The sequence below is a fragment of the Patagioenas fasciata genome, chromosome 5 (genome assembly GCF_037038585.1).
Source record: "Patagioenas fasciata isolate bPatFas1 chromosome 5, bPatFas1.hap1, whole genome shotgun sequence".
Taxonomy (NCBI): Eukaryota; Metazoa; Chordata; class Aves; order Columbiformes; family Columbidae; genus Patagioenas; species Patagioenas fasciata.
The window spans coordinates 68,980,145-68,999,409 of NC_092524.1; the positions used below are offsets into that span (position 1 = coordinate 68,980,145).

At 51.8% G+C, this 19,265-nt stretch overlaps 1 protein-coding gene across 2 annotated transcripts in view; it reads right to left on the bottom strand.

The window, feature by feature from the left end:
* Positions 1-81: 81 nt before the first annotated feature.
* Positions 82-19,265, bottom strand: part of ATL1 (atlastin GTPase 1) — a 30,316-nt gene continuing 11,132 nt past the window's right edge. Inside the window, exons 2-14 of one of the 2 annotated variants that reach the window (XM_065839569.2) lie at positions 18,266-18,513; positions 17,789-17,923; positions 16,906-17,010; positions 16,294-16,344; positions 14,397-14,453; positions 9,850-9,942; positions 8,342-8,480; positions 7,005-7,132; positions 6,299-6,355; positions 5,067-5,138; positions 3,302-3,733; positions 1,830-1,844; positions 82-805 (exon numbers count right to left, since the gene is read on the bottom strand). In XM_065839569.2, coding sequence (XP_065695641.1) covers positions 695-805; positions 1,830-1,844; positions 3,302-3,733; positions 5,067-5,138; positions 6,299-6,355; positions 7,005-7,132; positions 8,342-8,480; positions 9,850-9,942; positions 14,397-14,453; positions 16,294-16,344; positions 16,906-17,010; positions 17,789-17,923; positions 18,266-18,513 — 1,643 coding nt within the window. In that variant the 3' untranslated portion in view covers positions 82-694. The remainder of the gene's footprint in view (positions 806-1,829; positions 1,845-3,301; positions 3,734-5,066; positions 5,139-6,298; positions 6,356-7,004; positions 7,133-8,341; positions 8,481-9,849; positions 9,943-14,396; positions 14,454-16,293; positions 16,345-16,905; positions 17,011-17,788; positions 17,924-18,265; positions 18,514-19,265) is intronic. The other variant, XM_065839570.2, reaches the window with a different exon arrangement.

The following is a 19,265-nucleotide window of genomic DNA, read 5'->3' on the forward strand; positions in this document are numbered from 1 at the left end:
TGAAGTGAATAGAAGCGAAGCGAGTGAATACGGGAGGAGCAGCTCTCCCTCTCTGGTCAATAACTTCCTTGTACAACCAACTTCTTAGGAACCAAAAGCAACTTTAATAGTCCTGACAATAAAAGAATAAACTGTGAACACACGTTCTATGCACTATCATGAATATATACACAGAGATACAGGGAGACTTGTCCAGCACGTATACAAAGTGACACTTTGTGCAGCGCTTACGAACAGGAAAATCCGCTTTCCGCACAAGGTCATGAACATACCACAGCAGAAGGGCCCTTGCAGCTTCCGACAAAGCAAGTTAATACAGCTTTAAGTATGTTTAATTAAATAGTTAATTGAAGAAAACAATCGGTTATGTGTTACAGCTTGTTCAAGTACCTGAAAATAAGTTGGCTGTTGAAGAATTGCAAAGGTCTGGAAGATTTTTAGTTGCAGTATCATGTAAATTACGTTTTCTTTCAGTGAACTAATTAAGGAGGAAAATAAGGCTTCATAAATTAGCTGGGAGGTAACGCTGGCCGTTACAAACCAAAAGCACTTTGGAGCCGCGGCGGTACCGCTATGTACATATGAACAGAACCAAAACCGCGCCGGCGAACGAACGCACCGAACCGAACCAACAGCCTCGCGCTCCGCTGGGCCGGGAGCCGCGAGGGGACGTCCCGGGACACCCTGGGGACACTCACACGTTCTTCCTGTCGGCGCCCGGGGCCGGCGCGTCTCGCTGCGCGGGGAAGGCGTGGTGGTACAAGTGCCGGTGCGTGGCGGCCGCGCTGTACAGCTTGTACAGAGCCTGCGGGGAGAGCAGGAGGGTGGGTTAGCGCAGCCACAATGCCGCTCCCTTTGGGGGTGACAACGCTCCAGCACGGAGATGCTGAATATTGCACCATACTGGGTTATGGGAGCTGCTCCCTGGAGTTGGAATAAATCAGCGTTGAGCTGGAGTTGGTTTGTTTTCTCTACAGAATTTAAATTTCTGCATCCTCAGCGCTTTCTTTTACACCACACGGAGTTGCTACAGGACACGTACCTGCTTGCTCTAGATTATTATTCTCCTGCAGATTTTTTTTGCCGTTTTCCACACGTACCCCGGTGCATTTTGCCTGACAGAAAAGCCTTTTCCCTGCAGAACTAATGTCAGAGATGAGGCTCCGGTCCCCTGTGCAGCGGCTGAAACTGCAGCAAGAACGGGGTGAGGGGTTGAGAGGGCTCTGGGGGTGTTGGAGGCGATGCCCTCGCAGCATTTTGTGCTAATTTAGGCATAAGCTGGAGCAAAACCCGAGCTCAGCGAGGTTTGAGCTGCTCAGCATTTCAGCACCAGGAGGTACCAAATGGGTTGATTATTTACTTTTTAATTCCTGGGGAGATCAAATATGCTGCCCAGGCTCTGTGTTCCATCTGCTATGGGGTGGTTTTGCCCAAAACACAACACAGGGCACGTCCAGAGAGGCCTCGCCAAGCACGGGGGCTCCTGAGCTGCGCGGCTGGCGCTACAAAACAAACTGGTGCTCTGCTTTGACCTCCCAAAATCCCCAACCAGACCTAGTGGGTGAAAAGATGAAATTCCCCAACCTAACAAACGCTCCCCGCCCAAATCTCTCCCCAACTTGGCTTCCAGCGCCACCGGGAGCACAGCGCCCACGCTGATTTAATGCGCTTCCCCAGGACCATCCCTGGTGCGGGGTCAGGATGCAGCCGCTGCCCGCACCCCCCTGCACCCCCCGGCCTCCTCAAGTGCACAGCGACGCGGCCGAAACGTGCAGCGGGGGCCGAGCAGCTTTTCCCCGGTGTCGCATGCGGAGAAAAGAGTCACTTACCTCGTTGGTGCTTCCCTGCGGAGAGGCATTGAAGGAAAAAGGAGAGAAAGGAAGAAAAAGGCATCTCTGTGTATCACACACGGCCATGGGGGCGCACGGCGCTCACAGCGCTGCCCAGAGCCACTGCTGGTGCCACCGTGGCCTTGCCCTGCACACACTGTCCTTGCAGGACCCCTTATAGCTCCGGCCACCCCCCCCTTGTTAAACACCCTGCTGGTTCCTGCACAGGGATGCGCAAATACTGGGCTTCAACATGGCAGAATTTCCCAAAGGCACCCGGAAAGGACCCCGACCGCAGCGCAGCAGCTGCACTACATGCTCAGCATCCCCATCGGGCAGCCGGGACAGATCCAGGCACTGGGCGGCTCCTGTTCTCCATCCGCCGTGTTTTAAAGGCAACAACGGCCGAGCAGCACCCGACCCAGGGGGGAAGGAACTGAGTGAGAGTGGGAGAGCCTGGTGGTGGTGGCTGAACCATCCCTGGAGACATCCCAGGCCAGGCTGGACGGGGCTCTGAGCAACCTGAGCTGGTGAAGATGTCCCTGCTCATGGCAGGGGGGGCACTGGGGGAGCTGGGAAGGTCCCTTCAACCCAAACCATTCTGTGATTCTATTATAAATGGTCATTTTTTTCCCCCAAAGCTCTCTGCAAGCAAATGTGGTTGCTCTCAATCAAAAATCTCGCTGGTAGATAAAAAGCAGAGAAGCCGTTGAGAACGGCCATGGAGCACTGCAGAAATAAAACCTGCAGCTGTGGCTGGTGGCTCCTGAGGGCTGAGCAGACACTGAGCTCAGCCAGCAGAGCACGAGGCCATTGCAGCCGTCTGAGTGTTATCACAGAGTCGCAGAATCGTTTTGGTTGGAAAAGCCCCTCAAGATCATCGAGTCCAACCATAACCCACCCCTGGCACTGCCCCATGTCCTGAGAACCTCATGTCCGTCTGTCCAACCCTCCAGGGCTGGTGACTCCAGCACTGCCCTGGGCAGCCTGTTCCAATGCCCCACAGCCCTTTGGGGAAGAAATTGTTCCTAAATCCAACCTCAACCTCCCCTGGTGCAACTTGAGGCCGTTTCCTCTGCTCCTGGCGCTTGTTCCTGGGGAGCAGAGCCCGACCCCCCTGGCTCCAAGCTCCTTTCAGGCAGTTCAGAGATCAGAAGGTCTCCCCTCAGCTCCTGTTCTCCAGCTGAACCCCCCAGCTCCCTCAGCCGTTCCCACCACACTTGTGCTCCAGCCCCTCACCAGCTCCGTTCCCTTCTCCCAACTCGCTCAGCACCTCAAGGCCTTTCTTGGTGTGAGGGGCCCAACACTGACCCCAGGATTCAAGGTCTGGCCTTCTCAGTGCCCATACAGGGCATCCAACAACCCTCAACGCAAAAGCCATTTCACAGAGGAGGAAAAGCCCTGGGAAACTCAACACTTAAAAACTTGTTGGGGTTTGTTTGTGTGTTTGAAATCAAAGATTTTTATCCTACCTGGTCCCATAACGCTGCGGCCACTTGGTCTATTACTGCGCCCAGTTCTCTGTACTCCCCAGAGTATCTGATATAGGCCCAGGTGCACAGCGTGATCAGTGTCAAGCCCATGATCATGTTGCACAGACTGGCTATGATGTCCAAGCCAATGAAGCCGGTCACTCCAGCTATCACATAAGTGATGAAGATGACCACAAAGAGCGTGGCGGGGGTGCGGGCGGCATGGAAGATGTTCTTGCTGTCGTTGTGCTTGATGTACTGGACGTAGAGCTCATCGATCTCGTTCTCCAGCTGCTGGAGGTAGCGGCGGCTGAATTCCTCCCCACCCATCTTCTTCACCCCGCGGAACAGCTTCACAGCCTCCTCCTTCAGCTCCACGTGTTTGCTCTGGAGGTCACTGGGTGCGAGGAAGGGCTTGTCCCCACCACAGACCTGCGTGGAAAACACGGGAAACACAGTCAAATCACTCCAGAAACAGAATCACAGAATCATGGAATGTCAGGGGTTGGAAGGGCCCTGGAAAGCTCATCCAGTGCAACCCCCCCATGGAGCAGGAACACCCAGCTGAGGTTCCACAGGAAGGTGTCCAGGCGGGTTTGAATGGCTGCACAGAAGGAGACTCCACAACCTCCCTGGGCAGCCTGGGCCAGGCTCTGACACCCTCACCAGGAACAAGTTTCTTCTCAAATTTAAGTGGAACCTCCTGTGTTCCAGTTTGAACCCATTGCCCCTTGTCCTGTCACTGGTTGTCACCCAGAAGAGCCTGGCTCCATCCTCCTGACACTGCCCCTTTCCATATTGATCCCCATGAATGAGTCCCCCCTCAGTCTCCTCTTCTCCAGCTCCAGAGCCCCAGCTCCCTCAGCCTTTCCTCACACGGGAGATGCTCCACTCCCTTCAGCATCTTGGTGGCTGCGCTGGACTCTCTGCAGCAGTTCCCTGTCCTTCTGGAGCTGAGGGGCCACAACTGGACACAAGATTCCAGGTGTGGTCTCCCCAGGGCAGAGCAGAGGGGCAGGAGAACCTCTCTGACCTACTGACCACCCCCTTCTAACCCACCCCAGGTACCATTGGCCTTCCTGGCCACAAGGGCCCAGTGCTGGCTCATGCTCACCCTGCTGTCCCCGGGACCCCCAGGTCCCTTTCCCCTATGCTGTTCTCCAACAGCTCATTTCCCAACTTATACTGGAGCTCCTGTGCTGTGCAAGGCACTGGAATTAGACCTGGCACTACCCCCCAGAAAGATCTGCAGGCCTGCGTGTCCATCTGGGACAGCTCTGCGAGGCGCAGGGTACAAGGGGACAGCGGGTGTCTGCACAGCTCACAGCCCACATGCGGATCTCTGACAACACTGAGGATCCTGAACCCCAGGATGTTTGAGCCCATAGTATTTTCCTTCTGCTTCAGAGTATGGACCCATGAGTTCTAAAACCCAGGGCGGTCCACAGGCAGCCTGGCCATGCAGCTCCACACCTTTTTACTGCCTAGAAGCAACAATTTCCAATACTGATGGAGAGTGTCGAGCCGTGGAAGCAGCTGGGGACAGGCTGGGCTCTGAGCTTCACCTTAAACATCACAACCACCCTCTGAGCAGAGCTCAGAGCGGGGCTGCCAGGGCAGGGCGTGGGTGAAAAGCCAGTTTTAATGACTTTATCCCCTAATTAGCAGCAGCCACAGCACAGGTTGCGTGGTCACACATCACATTGTTGGGCTGGGGAACGCTGCGGATGCAGACTCAGCAGAGACCAGGCTCAGCACCACCCACCTCCTCCATTCTCCTGCTGTAGGTGTCTTTGGCGGTGGCAACTGCTGCTAAATTGTTGGCTTCAGCTGTGGCCTGCAAGAAAGGCAAAAGGGTGCAAAGTTTAGCTGCAGAAAGTCAGGGTTAATGAGTCTTAATTACAGAAAGTAGCAGCCACCGGCTGCCTGGGCACCCATAGTCCAGAACCCCACACAGAGAGAATTAAACAGTTCCCCTGTTGTAGCCAAGCACAGTCTCCCCAGCCACTGGCCAAAGCCAAAGCAGATCATCCTGTATTTATACACCCAGTCTCTTCAATCCCCCCAGGCTAAAGCCCATATGAAGAGAGGATTCCTGCCCTCTGAGCCACAACAACGAGAACTTTGGCTTCAGCTGTGGGAAAGAGCAAGAAAACCAGATAAAAGGCTCAGCCACATGTAAACAGCCACAGCTGTGACCTCCTGCAAAGCTGCCTGGCTCGGAGAGCAGAACTGCAGCCTGTGTGGGGCAATGTCACAGATCACAGAGTGCCAGGGGTTGGAGGGACCTGGAAAGCTCATCCAGTGCAATCCCCCCATGGAGCAGGAACACCCAGCTGAGGTTCCACAGGAAGGTGTCCAGGCGGGTTTGAATGGCTGCAGAGAAGGAGACTCCACAACCTCCCTGGGCAGCCTGGGCCAGGCTCTGCCACCCTCACCAGGAACAAGTTTCTTCTCAAATTTAAGTGGAACCTCTTGTGTTCCAGTTTGCACCCATTGCCCCTTGTCCTGTCACTGGTTGCCACCAAGAAGAGCCTGGCTCCATGCTCCTGACACTGCCCCTTTAGATATCTGTAAACATTAATGAGGTCACCCCTCAGTCTCCTCTTCTCCAGCTCCAGAGCCCCAACTCCCTCAGCCTTTCCTCATAAGCGAAATGCTCCACTCCCTTCAGCATCTTCATTGTCCTCCCTGTGCCCTCCCTGTTGCCATTTGTCACCTCCCCATGTGGCCCCATGTCATGTCCCCATGCGAGGCCACCGCAGCCCAGGACAATGTGATTTACCTGTAGGGGAATAATTTCAGCTGATCTGGCTGACGCTGCAATTGCTAAGCCCTATTAGACTCATCACTGCCCAATATTTCCAGAAAGGGTTGGTTTTTGGGTTGTAACACTAAGGTATTCAAAATAAAATCACAGAAGAGCCAGCGTGCTGCACTAGCTGGACACCTCTGATGATTAATTGGAAATTAATGGTAATTACAGCTCACGCATACCTGCAGCATGGACTTCGGGTGTGGCAATTCTTCCCCTTGGTAGATCTTGATGTACGCCTGCGAAACAGCACACAGAAAATGAAATCACGCGGAATACGGCGTTTGGGAGCAACACACAAACACCCCCTGAGTTCTAGACACAGCTTTAGGAGGATGCTAAAAGCATAGAGGAGGAGGTTCCTGGCACAGGGTGGTTTCTGTCAGAAAACATTTGAGGACAACTCCTTGGGTGACCGGAGTTGGTCACTCAAGGCTCTTGCTCCACCATTTATGCTCAAAACCTCTGCCATCAGATTTGCACCCACCTCCAGCATTCAGTGAAAGGAGCCAGAGTCAGGTAGCCCTGGAGAGCAGGTGGTGAGAACTCCTCACTGATGTCTTGCCTTTAAACGCCCCAGTAGTCATGACAACAAAAATAAGCTATTTTTCTGAAGGCAATGGGAATCTGGCCCTCAGCCCACCGGCTCTCCAGGGCAGGAGAACAGCCCTGTCCACTTCTTGGGCTCACTGCGTGGTCAAATAAGACCTCAACACTGAGGTGTTTGCTTTCTGCAGCAATGAGAGTCAGGACTACTAGCTAGACCAAGAACATCTCCTCCAGCCACCATGTGCTGGCCTGCCTGCTGCTGCTTTCCTCTTGAATTACACCAAAAGTGCAAGCGTGCCGCCAATGAATAAGCCAAATTTCTCTTAAATAAGCCAATACCTTAAAATACTCCACAAGGCCTCGGCAGGTGATGTGGTTGCCATTGATCTCCTTCACATCCAGGCTCTCGGGACTTAGAAGCCAAGGAATCAAAATCTTCAAGTTCTTGATGAACTCATCGTCTATTTCTGGAAACAAAAGCCAATGTCGTCAGTACCAGCCCAATGTCAGACACGGAACAAGAGCAGGAGAGTCACGCCAGAGACTCCGACACCCTGTAATTCCATGGTGTGAGCACTAAGAAATGATCGTGGCCCCAATTAAATTGTTATTTAGCCCACGGAAAGAATATACAGCTGTGCACAGATCCACAAATCAGCATTGTGGTCTAAAAAATACTTGTACAAACACAAATGTGACTGCATGGAGACAAAAAACCTGCCTTGGTGATGAGGCTGGTAAACCAGAGAGCAGCATCTTCTTATCTGCGCACATACACTCATTGCAAATCATGATCTTTAGTGCACAGGGCACAGCCACTCGCTGTGCTTTCCCTGTTTGTGTCACTCCAACAGAGGCAGATTCATCTCTTAAAAGTCATTTTTACCGTGTCATAGTGTCTGGCATCCATTTACTGCCATTTAAATTAAACTGTACGAAGCTGGAGACCGAAAAGACAATGCAACATCCAGGCATTCGGAGGGTAAGCAGAGAGGGGGAGTTTCCCCGCATTTCTTCCATCAGAGCACAAAAAGCTGAGTGCAGCTTTGAGGGAACGAGCAAATTGTGTCAAGAAGCCGCTGCTGCCAACCGCTGTGTCAGTTCTGCCCCCGCCACTCGTTCGGTGTCTGAAATGAAGGGGGGAACTACCAGAGATGAGCTCGGTTTCCACCAGCCCATCTCCCCACCGCTGCCTCGCTGTCCTGCGTGCTGGGTGCCAGAACAAATCTGATCACCAGCTAAACAAAGCCAGAGAAAAAGTAACATCTTTCTGTCCATTAATTTATTTTAAGTGACTTGTGGACCACTTTATTGCTAAGATTGCAAGCAGCCTGTAACCAGCAATGCTGTAAGCAGTTGGTTCATAACAACTAACTAACAAAAATCAACAGCACATGGCTCCTTTGAGGGTGGAGAATCTCAACCTGGCTTTTTTCCCTTCCCCTGTTCTATTTTTACCTGTTGTACTGAGTCTGACCTGTAGGGAAAGAGCTCATCAGATAAGTCAGGAAGATTAAATATTCCTTGGAAAGCTTTTCAAAGTGAAAAACATTTCTTTTAGAGCACATGTAACCAGCCTTTCAAGGAAAATACTTATAGAGGTTTCAGGAACCAGCAGGACAGTCTGCAAGGGTTTCTAAGGTATCCGCTTAAAAACCAGACCTTTGCTTTCATACCTTTCAGTTTTCCATCGAAATTAGGGTTGGTGGCGACTTTCAGGCCAGGGTGAGGTAAGAGGAAGCAGGAGATTTTGGTGAAGCAGGAATGGATGTGCTTTCTGACGTTCTGCAGCTCTTCGTGCTGATTTCCCGAGACCTGCGAGAGATCAGTTTGGGGTCAGGGGGTTTCCTTTTGATGGGGACACCGGTGACAGCGGGCGAGCGGTGCTGGCAGGAGCAGGGGGTGCTGCAGAATGGCTGCTTACAGCACAAGGACAAAGACGCGGCTCCTCCAGCCACCGAGGGACCAGTGTATCTCTGACCACATGTTATTATCTTTTGGAAAATGTGCATGTCCATGTATGACTGGAACACAAAAACATTTGGGATTTCCCACTAGGGCCTTTCTTGTCTCCCCTTTAATTAGGTCTCTCCACTACCAAATCACCCGTGCATTTCCTGGTTAATCCCACTGGAGCCCTTGCCCACCACTGTAAAACTACCTGTGACTAAAACATCGCTCCTGCTCCCTAGGGAACGTGTTGAATCCCCTCTAACGCCTCTCCCAGCTGCTTCCAGTAAGAGACCCCAGGGAGATGGGGTTGGGCAGAAGCCTCGCACAGCCCTCAGCCCTCTGCTGAACATAGGAAGGGAATTCACAGATTCATTTTGGTTGGAAAAGCCCCTCAAGATCATCGAGTCCAACCATAACCCACCCCTGGCACTGCCCCATGTCCTGAGAACCTCATGTCCGTCTGTCCAACCCTCCAGGGATGGTGACTCCAGCACTGCCCTGGGCAGCCTGTTCCAATGCCCCACAGCCCTTTGGGGAAGAAATTGTTCCCCACATCCAACCTCAACCTCCCCTGGTGCAACTTGAGGCCATTTCCTCTGCTCCTGGCGCTTGTTCCTGGGGAGCAGAGCCCGACCCCCCTGGCTCCAAGCTCCTTTCAGGCAGTTCGGAGATCAGAAGGTCTCCCCTCAGCTCCTGTTCTCCAGCTGAACACCCCAGGTCCCTCAGCCGCTCCCATCACACTTGTGCTCCAGCCCCTCACCAGCTCCGTTCCCTCCTCTGAACACAACTCGCTCCAGCACCTCAAGGGCTTTTATGTTGTGAGGGGCCCAAAACTGACCCCAGGATTTGAGGACTGGCCTCCCCAGACAGGAGACAGAGGACAATCCCTGCCCTGGGCCTGCTGGCCACACCAGTGCTAGTACAATTTCCGATATTTCAGTCTCTCAAAATGCCTCTTCTGCGATGTTAAGGCACTGGAGAAGTGCGACGGTCACCAGCATCCCTGCGCACACCCGTGGCCACCCAGCTGAGCCCTCCCTGGTGGTGGTGCCGTGTCCCATTCCCTGCTCCCCAGCACCAGCCGTCCCCCAAATCGAGTGTCACCCCTGCACCCCCTCCATCCCCACCAGTGCTGGCAGCGTGTCGTCCCGGGTCACAAGCCAGATTTGCCTCTTCCTTTTCCATCCCCCCGAGTGTATTCCCAGGCTGCCCCTGGGCACAAAGAACAAACCTTCAGCCGCTTCTCCAAAAACCTTGCGCCACCATCAGATCCATAGGAAAATTCATACGGGAAGCTCCAGTCACGAACAAGGAATATAAGGGACTAGAAAACAGAGAGAAACACACAGGGTCAACGGCAGGCGGTACCTTCCAAGTCAAAGTTACCGGTTGCTCCAGCTCAAAAAACTCGTCTGTCAAAGGCATTGCTGTTGTTTGCTGAGAATCACAGAACCAGGGGCTGCTATGTGAGATGTGTAACGGCTGAGTATTATCAAAAAGGGGTTCACAAGGGGGTTCAGGGCCTCCTGTACGTGTGGTTGTGTCCTACGAGGGGGAAGGGGAGCAAACCCAGACCGCTGCACGGCTTTGCTGGGCAGCACTTGGATCCCCTGGCTTGAAACCAGCATCGAGCATTTCAACTGCAAAACAAGAAAAGAGGGTTTTGCTAAGCAGGACAAAAGGCAACGAGCTCCCTAATTCCAGCCACATTTAGTTCCATCCTATGGGAATTTTACAGGCTCATTTTTGCAGCCTTTTTCACTGGGCAGCCTTCCAGACAGACTTTTAATGAGAAGCAGATGGAGGATAACGGGGATGAATAAGCAATCGCTGGCTTTTGTAATCTTTATTGAGGCATTCAAAGTTCCTATGCAATAAATAAATAAATACCAGTAGGCTTAACTTTTATTCTTTAAAAAAAAAGAGATGTTTTCAGTAAAAACCCTGTCTCCAGTGTCTCGTTTGTGCAAGGGACCTACATTTCATGTACCAAATGTGCGTTTTGGGGGAAAGCCCTGAGCGCCGAGGTGCCAGCGTTCCCCCCATGCACATGAATAAGCAGATCAACGAGTGGAATCCATTCCATTGGAATTTCCCTAAAAATTGTCTATGTTTAGAACAAAGATTTAGTGAAGGGAGGGAAAATATTTCCCCTCCTTATTTCTCTTCCACAGAACATCAGGAAAGGTTAAAAAAAGAGCGAGCGCAGCGAGTTGCCCATTCCGAACTGCACCCACGAGCTGTTTCAGGACACGCTGTTCTTCCAGACACCATGAGATGATGTTCAGGAGATGTGGCCATGTTTAGGGCTTTTCCACAAACACATTATGCCTCGTGCTGTTTGACTTGGGAACTATTTTCTTCCTTTTCTGAAGCAATATTGTTCCAGACGTGTTCATTTTACCACCACCCAGCAAACCAGCTTTGCTAAACCATCACGACCGGGCCCGGCGGCTGGCGAGGGCACGTTACGCTGCGAGGACACACCGAGGAGATGTTTCCAAAGGGAAATGTTCATTTTCCACTGCCAGGCGCTCCTTTCCTTCCAGCAGCGCCAATGCAACTGCCTCGACACCAACGCTTCCTCTGCACTCCCTGCTTGGCCTTACAAATGTGTATATTTTAAGGATTAAAGAGGTTCAGTTTGTTTGATTCCCAGGCATGGAACCTCACCCAAGAAACTCAAGCTGCAAACTCTTCTTCAAAGTGAGCTCTGATGCTACCAGAGAGGCCCCCGCATCGCTCATTAAGCCACCCCAACCGTTAAATTGCCCCTCATTTACAACATGCTCCACCACGCTGGGAGGAGTGGTGACACTGGAAGCTGTGCTGCCATCCAGAGACCTGGACAGGCTGGGGAGCTGGGCGGGGAGAAATTTAATGAAATAGAACAAGGGCAAGTGCAGAGTCTTGAATCTGGGCAGGAACAACCCCAGGTTCCAGTGTAAGTTGGGGAATGACCTATTAGAGAGCAGTGTAGGGGAAAGGGACCTGGTGGCCCTGGGGACAGCAGGGTGACCATGAGCCAGCACTGGGCCCTTGTGGCCAGGAAGGCCAATGGTACCTGGGGTGGGTTAGAAGGGGGTGGTCAGTAGGTCAGAGAGGTTCTCCTGCCCCTCTGCTCTGCCCTGGGGAGACCACACCTGGAATCTTGTGTCCAGTTGTGGCCCCTCAGTTCCAGAAGGACAGGGAACTGCTGGAGAGAGTCCAGCGCAGCCACCAAGATGCTGGAGGGAGTGGAGCATCTCCCGTGTGAGGAAAGGCTGAGGGAGCTGGGGCTCTGGAGCTGGAGAAGAGGAGACTGAGGGGGGACTCATTCATGGGGATCAATACGGAAAGGGGCAGTGTCAGGAGGATGGAGCCAGGCTCTTCTCGGTGACAACCAGTGATAGGACAAGGGGCAATGGGTGCAAACTGGAACACAGGAGGTTCCACTTAAATATGAGAAGAATCTTGTTCCTGGTGAGGGTGTCAGAGCCTGGCCCAGGCTGCCCAGGGAGGTTGTGGAGTCTCCTTCTGTGCAGCCATTCAAACCCGCCTGGACACCTTCCTGTGGAACCTCAGCTGGGTGTTCCTGCTCCATGGGGGGATTGCACTGGATGAGCTTTCCAGGGCCCTTCCAACCCCTCACATTCTATGATTCTATGATTGCTACTCTGACAGATCTCCATTGCTCACCTGGCCACATCATCACCCATCCTGCTACCAAATCCCATCACATCCACAAAGGTTATCACCAATCGTTTGCTGGTTTTCCCCAGATCATTAATGAAGACGACAGGGAATCGGAGACCCCAAGGAAATGCTTCTGAAGGATGACGATTCCCTGTTAAAATTAGTTCAGTGTGCTCTGTCATCTATCAGTTAATGAGTTTTTAATCCATTTAGAATGGATTAAACCAGTCAGTGCTGACTTGGTATGTTGTTCACTTGCTTTTAATCGGCATCGTAGGGAGATAAGGCTACAGAAGGCAGCATCTCATGGAGACAGTGACAGTTCCCTTTATTAACCAAACCCACAGACTTCTAAAAAATTGACAACGGGATTCTCTGACAAGCCTTGCTGTCCACAAAACTGTGTGACTTGACAGCAGTTACACCTTGGGTAAAATCAGAGCCTGCTATAACAGTCCTAATGACTTCAGCAGATTTAAAGTTTCCCCTTGCAGCCTCCGCTTTACTGCTGGAATAGGAAGTATTTCACTCTCACCGAAATATTTGGCTACATTATCCTGATAGTTTTAAAATAAGTAACAGAAATATTTATTTAATGTCTGGCTTTTTTCTGTACCATGTTACAATTTTCTCCTAGCTCTTGCTACTACAAATCATATATTACCAGCAGCTTTCACGTCATTTATCTGCCCATGCCGGCATCCTATATACCCTCAAAGCTCCCCAAAACCTCAATTTGTCCATTTGTTATATTTTTTAACCTTTTAATTTCATTTCCCCTTCCTGACCACAGACACGCTATAAACCCCCAAGGCCACCAAGCGCGGTGGTGAGGACAGCAATTCTCTTTTTATATTGCAAAGTAACTCACTCCCTATTATAATTTGCATTTTGGGATTCGGTGCAGCCATAGTCATAGAATCATAGAACCATTTTGGCTCAAAAAGATCCTCAAGACCATCGAGTCCAACCATAACCCACCCCTGGCACTGCCCCATGTCCCTGAGAACCTCATGTCCGTCTGTCCAACCCTCCAGGGATGGTGACTCCACCTGGTCTCTTTTTGTTCGTATCCACTTTGGTACTGGAAGGGGCTGTCACAACGCACCATCCTCACAGCTCTGGTGTCCAGGCCAAGCTCTTGTCTGCCCAACACTCTCCCTTATTTGAATGCCAGTTTTTCACAAGTTGGGAAGCAGTAGGGTGAACAGATGTCCCTTATTTGAAGTTAAAATCCCATTTAAACCGAGCCTTCCCTCTGAGCTAATCCTCATCCTTTCATTTCACCAGGAGCAGGGATTCCCAGGGCAGGCGGGTTCAAACCTCTCAGAGCAACGGCTGGACAGAGTCCCTGGGTGACAGCGTGACAAACCCACTGCAAAACCTGACTGCTTTCCAAGCCCAGCAGGACAGGGCAGAGCTCTCGGGATGGCAAGGGTTCAGAGGGGAAAGAAAGAGGGATGTCGGATGTATTTGGAAGCCTGTTTTGGGGCAAAGAAGCACAAAGCCTTTGTTTTGTGCAGCTGAGTCAGTCCCCAGGCATCCCCATCTCCTCCTCCTCCTCCTGCAAACTGCAGTGACACCTCGTGGTGAAGTCAATCGGATCAGGGCCAGGCCACTGCAGCGGAGGGGACATTAGAGCCACCAAGATGCTGAAGGGAGTGGAGCATCTCCCGTGTGAGGAAAGGCTGAGGGAGCTGGGGCTCTGGAGCTGGACAAGAGGAGACTGAGGGGGGACTCATTCCTGGGGATCAATATGGAAAGGGGGACTGTCAGGAGGATGGAGCCAGGCTCTTCTCGGTGACAACCAAAGACAGGACAAGGGGCAATGGGTGCAAATTGGAACACAAGGAGGTTCCACTTATATATGAGAAGAAACTTGTTCCTGGTGAGGGTGTCAGAGCCTGGCCCAGGCTGCCCAGGGAGGTTGTGGAGTCTCCTTCTGTGCAGCCATTCAAACCCGCCTGGACACCTTCCTGTGGAACCTCAGCTGGGTGTTCCTGCTCCATGGGGGGATTGCACTGGGTGAGCTTTCCAGGGCCCTTCCAACCCCTGACATTCCATGATTCTGTGACCATGTGTGGCCAGGACCCTCAGACTCACCTGGAAAGGTTTCAGGAATGTCTCCTCCATGGCCAGCCGGCCGTACTCGGTGAAAAGCTGGAAGAAGAAGCAAAGAACAACGGGACTGTTAGTCTGTCGGTCTGCACAACGACTGCGGGCCACAGGCAGCAAGGGACAGTTGGTGACAGTCACCAACAGCAGGAGTTGCAGAGCTGGAACAGAATCTGGCTGTGGGCTCTGGGTTCCCACCTGAGAGGCACCCGGAGCTGTTACGGGCAATCACCGCACTGAGCCCTCACGTGAAAGATCTCAGCCTGGAATTTTTGGCTGCCAAATCTGTGAGAAATGGCTCAAATCAGCTGCTTGGTGTTGCTTTCACAGCAGCCAGAAACTTCACGTGCTACAGGGGACTGCTGGAGCGCCGCTCGCTTTAAACACACCAAGAAGAAGGGGAAATGAATTCAGAAATAAGTACTTTCCCTGCAGCCCCCCACTGCGCATAGGCTGTAAAGTTCAGCCTCCCAGCAAGATTTGAAGGCTCTCCAGTCCCTCTGGACCGTAATTTCTAACTGAAGGCACAATAATGTATTTCACAGATGCCTAAAAATGGGTCAACTTAAACAATAATGGCTTAAAATCCAAACCGAAAGATCAGAGTTGCATTGAGCAAGTTCAATGTTTAAAAGGCATTGTTGTTAAAAATATTCACTGACTGAAATGATACAAAATTTTTCACATATTGATTTCTCCAGCTGGACTTTTGCTTTTCTTTTTTCTTAAGTTCCTGGAAAAACCTACCTAACCAATCAATTAAGCATCTAAACAGCAGAGAAAGCTAGAGGTAATACCAGGAAATGGATATAAGGAGAGATACTGCGCTCCACTTTGCAGCGGGTTCATATGCAGCTGAAGACCATCACCATGTCCCCTCTCCGGCACTTTTGTCTCAACAGCCTCGGTTCATTCAGCCTCCCCGTGCCCCCCAGCCCCTGTTGAAGCACGAAGCACAGCCATGGGCCATTGCCAGCTCCACAGGCCACCAGCTGTGACGAAGACACACATCCCAGGGACAGGAACAGTCCGCCTGGTGAGTGTCCCACTGAGCACCCTGCCAGGGGACCCAGGCCCCCACGAAGCCACGTTACGGGAGCGTAGGGAAGACAGGTTCCAACCCAAGTGACTGTTCCTCCATGCCCATGAATCAGTTTAGAATCATGGAATCATAGAATCATTTTGATCGGAAAAGATGCTCAAGATCATTGAGTCCAACTGTTCCTCCACCCCTGGCACTAACCTGTGTTCCTGAGAACTTCATCTACCATCTCTTCAACACCTCCAGGGATGGTGACTCCAGCACTGCCCTGGGCAGCCTGTTCCAATGCCCCACAGCCCTTTGGGGAAGAAATTGTTGCCAAGATCCAACCTCAACCTCCCCGGTGCAACTTGAGGTCGTTTCCTCTTGTTCTGATGTTTGTTAGTCAGAAGAGATCAACACCCACCTCGCTACAACCTCCCTTAAACGAGAGCTGGGCAACTGAGAAACCATTTTGTAGCTCCAAATGTGAAAGTATCTTTCCAGGAAGGGCAGGTGCTGATCTCCCTGGTGACCAATGACAGAACCCAAGGGAATGGCAGAAGATGTGCCAGGGAGGGTCAGTGGGACATTAGGAAAAGGTTCTTCACCCAGAGGTGCTGGACACTGAACAGGCTCCCAGGGAGGTGTCACGGCCCCAACCTGACAGTGTTCAAGAAGAGACTGGACAACGTCCTCAGACACACGGGGTGACCTGTGGGGTGTCCTGTGCAGGGACAGCAGTTGGACTCCATGATCTGTGTGGGTCCTTCCAACTCAGGACATTCTGTGATTCTATAATTTCCCAAGCACCACAGCTTGCAAATGCAGAGCATAACCCAGGCACAGGGACGAGGGTCTTACCTGCAAGTGCTGCAGATCATCCTCCTGCACGTTCTGGGACAAGTTATAAACCTGCATTTAGAAACAAAAACTTCAGAGCGCTCAGAATGGCATCTCCTTCAGGTCAACGCGTGTTGGTGTGGTTAAAGCCTACAGTACCATGGGGACACAGCCCAAGTCCCACCCGGTCCGTGGTGCCGGTAAAAGCCAGGCCCCAAACATGGCTGGACTGCCGGACAGACTCCCACTGTCAGACAAATGGACACTGCTGCTCCCTGTGCAGAAAAACACTCCAGCATGGAAACACCAGGGGCTGATGTGACTCAGCCTGGAAGTCTGTCAGCTCCAAATAATATTCCATTTTTATGTTGTGCTGAGCTCTGTACCAAGACTTCCATCCCATCCACACTGCCCTCCAAGAGCAGAGGCCAGAGGGTAGGAAGAGAAGCCCTTGGGGTGAGGTGAGGAGATGAGACTGTTCCCTGTGACGATGGAATCGTGTGGATCCTGCCCTCAGTGCAGCCAACGCAATGGCCTTTGTCTCTCCCACCAAAAGCCCTGGCTGGTGCCAAGCTACTGGGTTTTTGCCACCACCCTTTAGGAAGAGATTAGTGCAGCCATCCCCCTTCTTACCTGGATCGAGCTGATCATTGTGCTAAGGGCAAACACGGTGGCTGAATCCCGCAGGGTGGACTGGCTGTCAAAGGTCCCCTGCGTGTCCATCAGCAACACTGCGACCTGAGGGGCAGAAAGCTCCACGTCAGCTTGGATGCACCCGTTCAGCATCTGCATCCAAGCAAAATCACTCTCGAGTGCCAAAGGGGCTTGAGGGGTGAATGTCAGCTGCTTTATTGTGCTGGGAATCTCACTGCTTCTGCTTCAGACTTATACTTGGTGGAGGACGAAGGAAAAGAGCAGCAAACACTTGCTGTCAGTGTGGATGGGTCTCTTCCTGAATTTGCATTTGCTTCATGTCACAGAAGACAACCACAGCAGCGTATTGCACCTCCTTAACCCAAAACGCATTGAGACAGCATTAGAAATCACACCGTGAATAATTCAGTGTCACTTTGGTGTTGGGCTCTTCGTTGAAGAGCAGGTGAATACAAATATTCCTGGCTATAAGCTGAATTTGTAACATGCCCCAAAATCCAGTTCACATTGTATTTCACTACCCTGAACACTCCATTTTACAGCTACTGCTCTAAGAAAGGAGAGTAGTTTGCAAGGACCTCAGATTCAAGATCTCTGGGAATAGCATAGAAATAAACTCTGGGCTACCCAAAGTTAGAGGGGCACCTAGAGATCGTATCAGGGACACCCAGACATCATTGCAACTCATCACATTAAACCCATTCATGATAAATATGGGATTGAAGACCTTGGTCTTCATCTTCATCTGAACTTGCGGAGGCATTTGAGCCACGCAAAGACAAGGCAGGAGAGTCTAACAAAAGCTGAAAGAGAAAAAATAGCTGACCAGCAGCAGAGAGCCGCGCCACAGAGAAGCACCCACCTTTTTACCATCGGGCTTGTCCACCAGGAAGACCTCGCTCCATATCTGAATGCCGGTCGTCTCCCGCTCAGAGCCTCCCCGCCAGGAGAAACCAGTCAGAGGCTCGTTGTAATCTCCAAGCCAGTCCACCGCTTCCTGCAGAGAGGAATGCAACTTGCTGGGTTCTCATCTCACTTTGATTTTACACCTTTCCCCTGCGCTCCCTCCACCCCAGCGCTGGCGAGGGGCAGCCCCTATAAGAGAAGTTTCCTGCAGGGCAACAGATGTGAACACCTCTGCTTCAAAATCAAGAGTCCAGTAGAAACCCACCCGTGCACGGGGCTGTGGAAGGACCTGCTCTATTTGATTTTGTGAAGCTCATTCTAACGAGAGGCTTGAGCATCCCCAAGACACCAAACCAATGTCTTGTCCAGCTCATCCCTGTGTGGTAGATGTGAGCAATGGGCAGTAGCACCATACCCCTGGGAAAATCCATACCTTATTGTACATGTACCGCAGCATGAAGTCCATCAGGAATGATTTTCCTTTCCTAAAAGCTCCAGCAACGGACACAGCCACGACCTCTTTATCTCTGACAGCCTCTGCGAGGAGGATGCGGTTGAGCGCAGCTTCATCCAGCTCGAAGGAATGGTCATCTTTGACAATGAGGACTTGCACTGGTCCTGCCTTCCTCACCGACTCCTCCTCCTCTGAGCTCCACTCATAAGTCTTGTCTGAAAAACTACCTGTAGAAACAAATAAAACAAGGGCTGTTAGGTTCCTTCTTCTGCAGAAACACAGGCAGCAGGGCTGGACAGGGCCTGAATTTCCACCCCAAAACAGCATCGTTCAGAGCAGATGTCTGTTGAGCCATTCCTCAGACATCTCACTGGAGACTCCTCGCTGCTTTGGGGCCGTCACTTTTTGTATTACAAGAGTTGACGTGGAGAACACATCACCTTCTTCTTGCCCGCAACAACTCCTTACAGACCAAAAACTGCTGTAACGCCTCCATTACACAGAATCCCAGAATGTGAGGGATTGGAAGGGACCCGGAAAGCTCATCCAGTGCAATCCCCCCATGGAGCAGGAACACCCAGCTGAGGTTCCACAGGAAGGTGTCCAGGCGGGTTTGAATGGCTGCACAGAAGGAGACTCCACAACCTCCCTGGGCAGCCTGGGCCAGGCTCTGACACCCTCACCAGGAACAAGTTTCTTCTCAAATTTAAGTGGAACCTCCTGTGTTCCAGTTTGAACCCATTGCCCCTTGTCCTGTCATTGGTTGTCACTGAGAAGAGCCTGGTTCCGTCCTCCTGACACTCCCCCTTTCCATATTGATCCCCAGGAATGAGTCCCCCCTCAGTCTCCTCTTCTCCAGCTCCAGAGCCCCAGCTCCCTCAGCCTTTCCTCACACGGGAGATGCTCCACTCCCTCCAGCATCTTGGTGGCTGCGCTGGACTCTCTCCAGCAGTTCCCTGTCCTTCTGGAACTGAGGGGC